The 12,825-nt window shown below is 38.3% G+C and overlaps 2 protein-coding genes across 5 annotated transcripts in view; one reads left to right on the top strand and one right to left on the bottom strand.

Annotated features, from left to right (window-relative positions):
* Window positions 1-9,473, top strand: part of ush (u-shaped) — a 181,032-nt gene extending 171,559 nt beyond the window's left edge. For all 4 annotated transcript variants that reach the window (XM_053751539.2, XM_064437081.1, XM_053751531.2 and 1 more), the window contains exons 2-3: window positions 3,829-5,744; window positions 5,972-9,473. In XM_053751539.2, the coding sequence (XP_053607514.1) occupies window positions 3,829-5,744; window positions 5,972-6,376 (2,321 nt within the window). In that variant the 3' untranslated portion in view covers window positions 6,377-9,473. The remainder of the gene's footprint in view (window positions 1-3,828; window positions 5,745-5,971) is intronic.
* Window positions 9,474-9,970: 497 nt separating this feature from the next.
* fs(2)ltoPP43 (female sterile (2) ltoPP43) lies at window positions 9,971-12,329 on the bottom strand. The gene is made up of 4 exons (XM_053751706.2): window positions 12,034-12,329; window positions 11,367-11,662; window positions 10,692-10,879; window positions 9,971-10,291 (listed from the first exon to the last, which is right to left on the bottom strand). Exons 1-4 carry the CDS (start codon window positions 12,175-12,177, stop codon window positions 10,011-10,013), a joined length of 909 nt encoding a protein of 302 aa, XP_053607681.1. The 5' UTR covers window positions 12,178-12,329; the 3' UTR covers window positions 9,971-10,010.
* Between the last annotated feature and the right edge of the window lie 496 nt (window positions 12,330-12,825).

Below are 12,825 nucleotides of genomic sequence, written 5' to 3'. Positions count from 1 at the left end.
ATGAGAGCAAGATGAGACCGTCTCGTAAATCTTTGATACTTCATAAACATATTATAAGCGTTTGTAAAACGCTACGCTAAGTTACTAGAAAAAGACCAATGCTACTTTATAAGTACATTTATATTATTTCAATGTGATGAGCCAATATTTCCACTTATTAAGTCAGCACCTGTTAAACCCAACATGGTTGGACATGGAAAGCGAAATTTTTCAATAGAACACCCCATGGTTACCCACTAAAAATTATCTTCACTTGGGCTTAAACACATCTCGATAATTTTAGATATAAACCTTATTTGTTACTAATTTGTATATCGGATTTGTACATCGGGATAATTATAGACTATGTTTTACACCCTTCTAAAACGGCATTACTCAGTAAAAGTATTGTATGTATGGCACCTAAAATTTATAACAAAATTCCACAACAAATTAAATATCAGATTAATTTAAATTTATTTAAAAAGAGCACCTCAGGTCCTTGCTAATTGATAAATGTCATTATAATTTGAACGATTTTTTAAATGATAGATTTAGATAAACATTAAATAAATAAATAAATAAATAAATAAATAATAAATAAATAAATAAATAGGGACAAATCACACAGATTGATTTAGCCCCAAAGTAAGTTCGAAACTTGTGTTATGGGATACTAAACCAACGATAGTATATTCTATAACATATACATATATAGATAAACATCCAAGACCCAGGTCAATCTGAAAAAGATCATTTTCCATGTTGACCTGACCGGGGATCGAACCCGGGACCTCCAGTGTAGCAGTCCGGCGTGATGACCATGAGGCCACGGCGGTCGTCAAACATTTTGTTAATTTAGTTACTTTTATTTATTCGATTTTGTTTTGTGGGATTTCATTTCATCAAAATCGGCCTAATCGTTTTTGAGTTTATCCATAACAAACAAAAATACAAATCTTTTCTCTTTATATTGCTACTAGTATGGATTTACATTAAATGTCACCTGCAAGGAAGCCACTCGTCCTTTTAAAAAACAAAATGTCCGACAACTTTGTAGCAACAACCAATAAAATGTCCCAACAAATGTGGGTAATATACGGACCCGTGTGCTAATAGACGGCCGTTTATTTTTACCCATTAAGCGGGTAATGGGCGATTTGGTAACCCACGCGTTTTACCGATTGGAACATTAGACAAAAATATTTTAGATTACACTTTCAATATTTTTGTGCGATTGCTCTATTTTTTTATAATAAAAAAAAATATATATCTCTCCACAAGTTCCTGTATTACCGCGAATATTCTTCCGAATTGGAATGCCCATCTCGGCTCGATCCACCATATATTTATAATGAGCCCATTGAGACGTGGCCAATCTTGTGAAAAATATTTACACTAAATATAATGCCAATACATACCTAGTTCACTGTGGATACTGGAAATATCTGTAGTATTACGCCACGATAATTGAATTTACTAAGTACCTATATTTTATAGGCTAAGTTCGACAGAACGACGCGTTTGATAGATACCATCGATAATTTTTAAATATATTAATAGTCCTATCAATATTCTCGAATTTTCTATCGTCTATGAAAAAGAATTTGCAATTAATAGCCCTTTCATTGATTTTACTATATGGGCCGATATAAGAAGATTGTTGCGGAGAAGAAGCCCCATGTTTGTCTGACTCTTGAATGGAATGGATTTATTGTGATTTAAGAAAAATAACATTTTGTAAATCAAAGGTCATTTCTTAGTTAAATAATATTCTGTCACAACAAAATCTTAATGTAATCAAAGATCAAATCAATTTATATTATAAATTGATCATTTGTATTAAGAACAAAAAGCCCACATCTAGATAACGCGGCACAATTACTTGACATTTATTCATTGAATGCATTATTATCTCACAATCATTATAATTCAAGGTGTATTTGCATACTTACCCACGTATTCGGACCACTACTAAAAAACTTATTTCGTATTTTAATCTCACGTAATATTCGAAGCTGTGCGTTGCTCTAACGCCTGTGATTGAAAGCTTGAAAGATCCCAGTTTCGAATACAGTGCCGTAATGAGTTTGCACAACAATTTGACTCATGCATATCAAAATTGTCTTTTGTATAATATATGTATAGCAATTTTCATACTCGCTTCCGATAAGGGAAAATATTGTTTCAGCTAAAGTCAAACACAACCATAGCTAGAATACCAATCCTTTAACATATCACTGCTCAGACTTCGCTTTCTGTAAGACATTTCGGCAGGCAGGACAGTTGACAAAAAGTCCAAATGATTCTCTATGATCCATCTCCGCAAGAATATGACGAGGAATCATGGTAGGAACTCCTTTCTAGGTGATCGCTCATGGCCGTCACAGGCTAAGATCTGTATCTGTCGATTGTGACGCGCCCGATGCAAGACTATTTTAATTGGGCCCCGATCTTCCATCTGATAACCGCCAAAACAAGATGGCTGCTTTGTTTTTTTTTTTCTGTAAGCACGTGTTTGACGCTTGTAAGACGTGTTATTGAATCCGTTGAATGGCGCACTTAAATTACTTACGTAATCCAATGTTAATGGAACCACGATGGGTTCATCGAAATGGATGTAAAACTTGACTCGCAGTATTAAATAAGATTTAATTTGTGTTATCGTTACAGAAAGTCCTTTTGAATTCAAAGCAAACAATTCGGGCGGGCTACAATGTCTCTCTTTGCCAAGGATTAGACAAACTATGCGGGCAGTAGCTAACATGCAACAATATGAATTGCATGTCCATTCTCTTATGTATACCCATATTATTTTGACACGTTTATAAAGACAAAAGGGTACAAGATGGATATCATTTAACGAATCGACGGCGTCGGGGTTTGCGAACGTTCCAACGACACCCAGTCACGTCATCTATCTGATCGCACGTTCAACCTTTTGGCCGGCAACAATCACTAACTTATAACTTATTTAGCGAGAACAGTAGCCGGGATGCTAACGAACGAAGTTGCCACCGTTTGAGCATCGAGGTATGACGTCGATATTCAGATAAACCGCATTAGCTGACCAATCGGGCGTCAATGCTGAATCGTAATGACCAATCAGAGCTCGCGAACACTAGGATAGCGTGACCCGAACGCAATCCGATTCAAGTAGTATTCGTTACCACGATATGGCGGTCGCGCGCGCACCAATCGTCGCGTCCATCTCGCTGTCGTGCCCATATAATGATCTTCACAGGCCCAGGAGAATGAAGTTGAGCCTCTCATTAATTGGCGTTTTGAGTCGAGATCGCTTTGCGAAAGATAGGTTAATTCCTTGCTGGGTCGAGATCGTTGTCGCTCAAAAAGGAAGGTGAGCGAGCGTTTTCTGGAAATCAGATCCAATTACATGAGGGCCCGTTAAGTTTTTGTTCTGTTTGGCCGCAGGCCGGCTCACGCTCGCGATATTGACGGACGAGTATTATTGCGACCGGTTCGTATTGACTGATCCAGGAATTCCTCAAATATGCAATCAAATACAATGTAACCCGACCACATTTCTCGCATTCAGTCCAGCTGCACCCCACCCACGCGGAGGACATTTACATAGCGCGAGCACGTCTCAATTAGGAGCGCTAATGTATGCCTCGACTCGCGGGGGCTCGATCTGACTGACGTCGACAGATAGCCGGCGAAACGTGACGAGTGACGACTATCGCGAGAAACCCCTGCCAACTTAGCATCGCTGGGCTATTAACAACACTAATAGGATCCGATATGGTGATTGATTCTTTCTGTTCAGCACTTTATACCATTTACATGAGATTGTAGCAGTCCATTAACAGGATGTTTTATGGATTCCAGGTGAGGACGAGGAATGGGGAAACGAGAGCGAAGCGATGCCGGGAGAACCTCGCACGCCGAGCTCTGGAGGCGAGAGAGCAGCGTCCAGCGGCGGCGCGTCGCCGGCTTCAGGTGGCACCCCTGAGGCTTCACCACCAAGATTACGTCTCAATACTAGTCTCGCGACAGATCCGGCACTAGCGCCACAGGCGGCGCCGTTGAAGCATGAGCCACCATCGCCCTCACCGCCCCCTCCACCCGCCACAACTCTGCCACAACAAGCGAAGGACTACCTCGCGTTTACAGCCAGCTTCCCAGCGCTGTTCCCGGCGGCCGCTCCTGGATATATGTGTAAACCATGCGGCATTAGGTATTCATCGCTCAGCACCTTGCAAGCACATCAAGAACATTACTGTTCAAACAGGAACAGACCCAAAACTGCTGACGGTACTGATTCAACTGCTGAACCGGGTACGATAGATGAATCCAGCAGTGAAGCAAAAACGCCGCGTCCACCAGGCAGTAAACAATACGCGTGCACTTACTGCTCATATAGCGCCGATAAGAAAGTGAGCTTGAACCGGCACATGCGGATGCATTCTTCATCACCTGTAAGTAGTGGAACACCAGCGCCGACGCCAGCTCTTAATGGAAACGAGTCTAATGACGGCGCACCAGTGCAGGATCGCTACTGTGCCGATTGCGACATACGTTTCAGTTCAATCAAGACTTATCGTGCACATAAACAGCATTATTGTAGTACAAGGCAAGTTGTAAAGCAAGCACTGGCCATCGCTAGAGGCGGCTCAGCAACTTCAGGGTCCGCGCCACCGTCGCCTGGCGCCACACCTCCCGCACAAAATCAATATGCGCTCGCTTTACCAACTAATCCAATTCTGATTGTACCATATTCACTTCTGAGAAGCGCAAGTACACTTCCTGGTGCAACTCTCCCAGATCCCGACACGCCCTGTTTTTTATTGCCAAATGGAACATTCCAGCCCATAAGCAGAGCTTTGCCTAACTTAAATGCTGATAGTAAGGAAACTGAAGTACTGAAATCAGCAAATAGACCGCGTGAACCGTCGAGAGACGCAGCTACGCCACTAGATCTAAGCGTGCGTCGATCACCGGAGTCGGCTACTACTGACGAGCATGAAAAAGAAAACAGAATACGATCAGCGACTCCTGAACAGATAGTTTGTGCCCCGTCATTACCAGCATCGCCTGCAACACCATCGCCTTCACGTAGATCGTCATCACCAAGTGGAGAGAGTTCTCCTAAGCGACGACGGCGAAGTTCCAGAGGACCTACTCCGAAACCACCAAGCGTACCATCGCCACCAGAAGAGAAGTTCTCTCAAACTGTTCCCGCGCCCATATTACCTTTAGCATTGCGTCTGGCGACAGAATTGCCTGTGACTGTCACGACGGCCTCACCTCAAGTCATAGTCAAACAGGGAGTCTCGAAATGCAAAGAATGCAATATAGTGTTCTGCAAGTACGAAAATTACCGTATTCATAAGCGGCATTACTGTTCTGCCGGTGGTGGGGAGGAGCGAGCGAGCCCCGCGCCGCCTGAGCCGGGGCCGCCGCCGCAGTATCGGCAGTTGATTTGTTTAGCGTGCGGGATACACTTTAGTTCGCTGGATAACTTGACGACTCATCAGTCTTATTATTGTACGAAGAGGGAAACTAGATCTCCTAGGAGCGTGCCTGAAGTGCCGCGGCCAGCGTCCGTGACCGAAGGTGGCTGGAAGTGCCCTTGTTGCGATGTGGTGTCTCCGACGGCTGCAGCTGCCCAGAGGCATATGGAAGCCCACGCCGGGGTGAAGGCTTTCCGCTGCACGATCTGTAGATACAGGGGCAATACACTTCGCGGAATGCGAACGCATATCCGAATGCATTTCAACAATAAGAAACCGGCTGATTTGCAGGTCAGTTAGATTCAATGTTTTACTATCTAATTGCAAACTTATATTCGAATTTAACCATGAAAAATTAGAAGATACTCGTAAATGGTACGAAGTGAGAAGTTGAGTCAATATGATGTTGAAAGTCTGTCGCAAACGCAAATATTTAGTAAACTAAATTTGCGTATATTCCTCAACAAAGCAAAGAATAAGTTTCACAAACATCTGAAACGGCCATTTTCAATTTCCAGGAGGAGAGCTACATAGCATGCGTGCTAGAAGAAGACAACCGCGAGACTACATCTCCAAGTCCAGCGGTGGGCGGGGAGCGCATACACCGCTGCGGGAGTTGCGCCTATACCTCCACATACAGGGGCAACGTCGTCAGACATGGCCGACTGGTCCACGCCATAGACGAACCGGAGCAAGAGGAACAGACATCCCCAGTACCCGTCGTCGACATAAAAAAAGAACCAGACGCAGAAGTAGAAGAAACACCCAACTACTGTAAATCATGTGACATATCGTTCAAATACGTCAACACTTACAAAGCGCACAAGCAATTTTACTGCACGGCAAATAACCAAGACGCCAGTGCCAATAACAATGTGCCAGCACCGCCGCCCGCCGCGCGAGTCAACACTCCCGTGCTTTGAACTAAAAAAATAAAAAGGGCGTGAAAAGCAACGTTCCAAATTGAAATTCTGAAATTTTTCATCGCTGGCAAAACATTTAAACGCTTGTGTTGCTTTATAAAGTATCCTTGTAATTATAATCGTAATTAGACTAATTAAAATTGTAACTTCTAATTTTGGATTAAATAATAAAATTATGTGCAATAACGGATATATTCGATTCAAAAATCGTTCAGCATATCAAAGCCAAAATGATGTTTCGTAATAACATAGTGAGCGAAAACACGAGAATGGACGTAACGTGAGTCGTGTGTGAAAATCCTCAAGTATATTAATATTTAGAATTTTGTTACAAACTTGTTGTGTAAAAATATTAGTTAGAAAAGTTAACCTCTTCGTCTTTGTATTAGTATACGTTAAAAATTACCAAATTGTAAATAAATTGTAAAGATATTATTACACTAACTAAATTTTATTACCATTTGTTCTAAGTGATTGTTCTGTCTTTGTTGTTAATTTTGTTTATTATTAAAATATTCTTAGATACGCCTGTGCTAAACAGTACTTGCTCATTCCATATAAATATACCTATCAGTGGTATCTCAAATCTAAATAACATTGTGATTTAAATATGGTTAGTCAGTATCTAAGCTAAGCTTAGTTGGTACACTGGTTTCAAGCATACCGTAAAGATAATACAAACTGAAGTAAATTCACACTTTTCACTTTAGATTGTAACTGTGTGAATTGCCGATAATCTAGCTATTACCAAACAGTAATAGACTGTATATAAGAATGCAATTTCAGTTTAAGAAAACAAAAAAATAGTTTTATTTTATAATGTTGATTTGGTAACGGAAAATACAATATGGCGCCCAAATTTAAATTCCCAATCACGCGAAGTTTAATTTGATTGGTTTAGGAACTGTCAAAATGTAAAAAGTGTTATTTTGAGATTCGTGGATTTTTTTTATTGCCTAATACTGGTAATAGCTAGGTGTTAAGTTCTGGTTTTAAAAAATATCTCGATTGTAAATGTATTCTGTAAAGCAAAATACCATGTTTTGTCATGCCAAAGCATCGCTAGAGTAATTGTAATTTGCATTTATAGGTATCTCACTAATTATAGTTGTATTGCCTTACTATTAACTATGGGATGCTGGTAGTATACATCCTCTGTATCTTTTGCGTTCGATATTCAAATTCGAAATGTAAAAACCGTTTTTTTTTTATTTTTGCAGTAGAATGCAACAATTATTCTTTATTTGTGAAATATTAACTAATCAGCCTTTATTAATTAACACAATGCTAACATTTTATTCAACTTTTGCTCCTAAAAGTATTCAGCATTCCATATTTATTAGTTAAGTCATTAGAGTTAAGTGAATACAAGACTTATTTAGTAGAAACCTACGTACGATACGATATGTGTATTCATTTGTGTTTGTCTGTTGGAAAATGTCTCGATTCGGCCGCATTATAGAAGTGGTCAAAAATCAGGTACTTCCTCTTATTGTGACGTAATTGGTTAAATTAGTACATACGAGAACAACAGTGATTTAAATTTTACTTAACACTTTTGTTCGCGACTGTATTAAAATACAGGTGCAAAGTGTTAAAGTCAAAATCACTTTTATTCACGGCTGTACTTATAATAGACGTAAATGATCATGACATTTATGTAGAAATTCATATGGAAAAGCATCTGACGTGATGTGCCATAAATCCGTTCTTGGTTGTTAATTTCTATAACTCGGTTATTTAATGCCAGCTCTGCACTATCGGCAAATAGATCGTCGTACAATGCTTTTTAAGGTTAAAAAATCTCATACAATCACCACAATGTACATTCATTCGGCATATGTGTTCGCCGATAGTCTAGGAGTAATAAAAGTGCTCCGTACTAACTTTGAGCTGGCGTCACAAATCCACAAAAAAACCCGCTGCTATATGTGGAACTAAAACTATTAGTAATAGGTCGGCCACGTTGCTTTTGTCGGCGACTGTAGCCTAGTGCGGTCTCTTATTTCCCACTACACATGGCTGCGCGTGACAAATATTATTTTAAAAATCCGAAAATTCACACTTTTGGCTTCAAAATAACGTCGACTATGCCATTCCGTTTCTTCAAATGACCGAATTATACACTTAAAGACGGCATCTCGAATATTTCTATTGATCCTACTGATTTTATAAGTTATCTGCATATTGTAAGCATTCTTTTTTCTTTTCGAAAAGTTTTTTTTTACAAAACTGTAAACATGTTCACGGTCAAGATTTTTTTTTTTTCAGTTCAGTTCAACTATATTTGTTGGATCTAAGTCATTATAATGGCCTTCAATATGAAACGTCGACATATCGCAACCACATACATAAGAGTAAACTTTAAGTTATGCTTGTCTGTTGTCGCAACGCAAAACGTACTAGTACAGTCAACCGCATGCCAATTACCCTCAATGGACTTCTATGCGGGCAATGATTTCGGGTAGTTTGATGTGCTGTTGACTGTACTTAATTTTATTGCTCCATCAAGACTGGGCTAACACGCACACTAGCGCCATCATATTTTTATCAATTTTAGTTTATAGCGAAAACTAAATAGATACCACAGATTAAACCACACTAGATAAAGCATTTTCTTTGATAATATTATAGTTGTCCATAATACAAAATATATTCATAATATCGACGATATGTAACTATTTTAGCCATCTTTAAGTAAATTGTGGCAACCGTGACCGATAAAGAACTTAATACTTTAAAATAACATGAATTGTCTTGTGTAGCATAATCACCTGTGAGTTTTCGATATTAATTAAAAGGAATTTATAAAGTGCGATTGTGGCGCTAGTGTGCTAGTGGCCCAGCTCACTATTCAACCGAAAAATTGCAATTTAATTTACCTCCAACAGAAACTGAATTTAGATTTTGTAAAATATGAGTTGCGAGTGGTTTTGTTTCTCTATAATTATCCGAAAAAATACCTACAGTAAATCTGTAATATAATCATAGAAAGTTTAAAGTGATACGCATAAAGTTATAATAACAATAACTGAGGTAGGCAAACAATGATATTGTAAAATATGCCAGACAATAAATTATTTATCACATATTAAAACATACCTTTTCTTTTAACCTATACTCTTTTCCAATAATATAAGAATAAAAGCAGTCATTTATAAGGGATATGGCCAGGCAAACTGTAGAATACGCCATTTTACAAAACAGCGCGCCAAATTGAAAAACTGCGTTATTTTAGCCGTTTCGCAATACGGTTGAATAATACGGCTGTTAAGTAGGCGTTAGTTTCGGCGCGCCATTATGTAAAATGACGGTATCTATAATACACCAGCGACAAAATAAATACACAATCATGGCAGCACGAATTGTTTCAGAAATCAGGCACATAATTTTTTCACTTAATATATTAAAATTTCGAATCATATCGGTGATTCTAAAGAATCCTGATGTTTTTACGCTAAGCCTATGTACGCGGTGACACAGGTTTGAATTTAACCGCGAACACGAGAGGATTAGAGAGAGAGAGAGAAATATAGCTTGTCCTACTAGAAACCTGTGCAATAAAACCAGTTATGACAAATGAAATGCAATATCTAATATATTAACAAAATATATTTCGAACATCTAATCATAATTAATCCGGATCACAATCAGAAGAATCATTGCCATATTGCTCTCGAAACTGATCCGTGTTTTCTTCTTGTCCATAATAAAATCCATCATCACTGTCATCCTTATATCCGAAATCAGGGACCGTGCTTGTATGAACAAAATTTACATTGATTTCTCCGTCTTCTGATAAAAATTTGGCTTTGTATTTGGCATAAGCTGGACCGTACCGTAAGGCATCTTCATTAAATGGATTTGGGTGGTCATATATTTTATCTTCACCTGTATCACTGGATAAATCGTCTTCTGCAAAGAAAATAGACCCTTGATAATTTTTTTTGACATCACAAATAAATATGGAAGCCAAAACCTATGGAAGGCAAAGAGGAAGACTTTGCACAATAGTGAGACAAATCAATAGTCTAAAAAAAACGTAATCAAATATAAGTTTGTTAGTAACATTCATTGTAGCGTTCTTGTTGCAATGTAACAAATTATTATTAAACTTAAAAGTTACAAACAAAATAATATGCCTTGCATCATAGTCAAAGTGAATGAAATCAGAACTTCACAGGCACTTTATACATCTAGAAATGGTTATCACGAAAAAGTAACCTCAACATTAAGGTGATTTTGATAAGGTTTAGTACGAGACAATAATTATTGACAATGAAGGATATTTTTACATATTAAAACCTATACAAACCAAGATCTACATTCTGCATAGCTTTAATCATGTCTTCTTCATTGATGCTGCTATGTTCCGAGTCGGGATAATCATTCCTCCAGTTATTTTCATCATTGGAGTCATCATCATCATCAGCTTCATCACTGGACTGCCCATAACCTTCTCGGTATGAACCAAATATAAGATCGGTCTCATAGTTTTCTATGCTGGAAATTGGATTTAAAAATTAAATAATATATTAAATAAATGCTAAATAAAAAAAAATGAAGGAAAATCTTCTTTGGAAGTCTTACTTAGATACTGAACCAATTTATTACCAAGCACTTATTAAACATTGTCATCAGCCATTTAAACCATAATAAGAAGTATGGGCTATAACCCACCATGCCCATTGCAGATTGGCAGATATCTTACTAATATTATAAATGCGAAAGTTTGTGAGGATGTATGTATGTGTATGTTTGTTACTATTTCATGCAAAATCCACTGGACAGATTGTTATGAAATTTGGTACATGGGTACAATATAACCTGGAATAACACATGTATGGTGGTACTTTTTATCCCGAAATTCCAACTTAATCTCATATATTTCAAGACTTAAAAATTAAACTAGTTACATATGACTTTTAAACATATAAAACTCAATTCCCTACACATATTTATAGAAACTCGCAACTTATTAAATACAAACCTGACTAAATTGTCAAGCATGGAGACATCAAAGTCTTGTTTAGCAGCCGTGTACAAATCATAAGCGTACTGCACCTCTCCTTCCACATCCTCATTTTTCTGCAAGTCCACCAAATCATATTGCTCTTTGGCATCACTGTCCTGCAGCCCTCTATTACAGTTCACAACTTCGTACCGACTCTGTGTTGAAATATCCTTCTTTTCCTGCCTAATTTTCTCTATTATATCACTGATGCTGTGCGATGGCTTCAACTTTGCTTTACTTCTGGGGACTATGTTTTGTACATTTGTTGTTTCCTGAAAAAGTTATGTCACATAGTCTGAATGATTATAAAAATGCAAGACTATTGTATATTAAATAGGAGTAAAGTGTGTGGAGATGAGTTGGTGAGAATCAGAATATAATAAAAACACTCTTAATTGCTAGTTAAAGCCGTAAAATAGAACACTTTAGAGTAGGCTCATGTGTTCAGTAGCCACAAATTCCAATACCACCAACAAGAGATAAGTAGGCCACTTAACTGAAGACGATCCAGCAATGCTCCAAGGAAGAAGACGCTGCACGGTTCTTTATAAGCTTTAAGTGCGGCGCGGTGAGGTGGATGGAGCAGGGCGTAGAGGGCACGACATCGCAAATGTAATACTTATTCATGATGTTAAATAGTTACCTGGCTATCAACAGTTCCTCTGAACACGAATAGTGATGAGGAGACTTCTTCAGCATCCCTTTTTATTCGCTTACACATGAGAACCAAGGCATCTTGTGGATTATCCTCAAGTCTACGTTTCACTCGTAGCACTGTGGATGTCATGATTACTCGTAGATATTTTAAATTAAAAACTTCTTATTTTTTGCACAATAACCTAAATATACCTTTAAAATAAGGAATACTTTAAGAACAGAATAATGTGGTGATTTACAAAACTGTGTGCCTCACACACACAACTAACAATATCTGTCTCACATCACAATCCGCGCGCACCTATGTTATGTCAATGTCAGTGAAAGAAAGTCAATTTGACAATTTCCATCATAGCCGATAGCCGCGCTAGCGGCTGATTTCTATGGTAGAAAGAGAACAGCAAACCATGGATTTAATAAGTACTTGAAGTACCTACTAATTCCATGCAGTAAACATTTTGGCTGACAAAATACTCCTATCATAATCTTACAACACCTTCATGTAACAACAACCTTCATATAACAACAACCTTCATATCTGTGAAACCAAAGACAAAGAAAACTAAAGATTGAGCAAGCGTGGCCAAGTAAGTTAGGATAGACCATTTACATAGGTACCTACAGAACTTCTCGGCCCATTAGTTTGGTCAAAAGCATTTTTGCAAAAGCCGTAGTATTCCTTATAAAACCGGGCACACGACGAGGGACAAATTATTAGCGCTCTGTACCGTTTCTTTTCATGTATTTCTTACGTATTACCCTTATTGTATTAGCAAAA

This window comes from Plodia interpunctella, chromosome 1, assembly GCF_027563975.2.
Source record: "Plodia interpunctella isolate USDA-ARS_2022_Savannah chromosome 1, ilPloInte3.2, whole genome shotgun sequence".
In the NCBI taxonomy this organism is placed as follows: domain Eukaryota; kingdom Metazoa; phylum Arthropoda; class Insecta; order Lepidoptera; family Pyralidae; genus Plodia; species Plodia interpunctella.
Note: the sequence above shows the minus strand (reverse complement) of the source record. Positions and strands in the feature narration are given on the sequence as shown.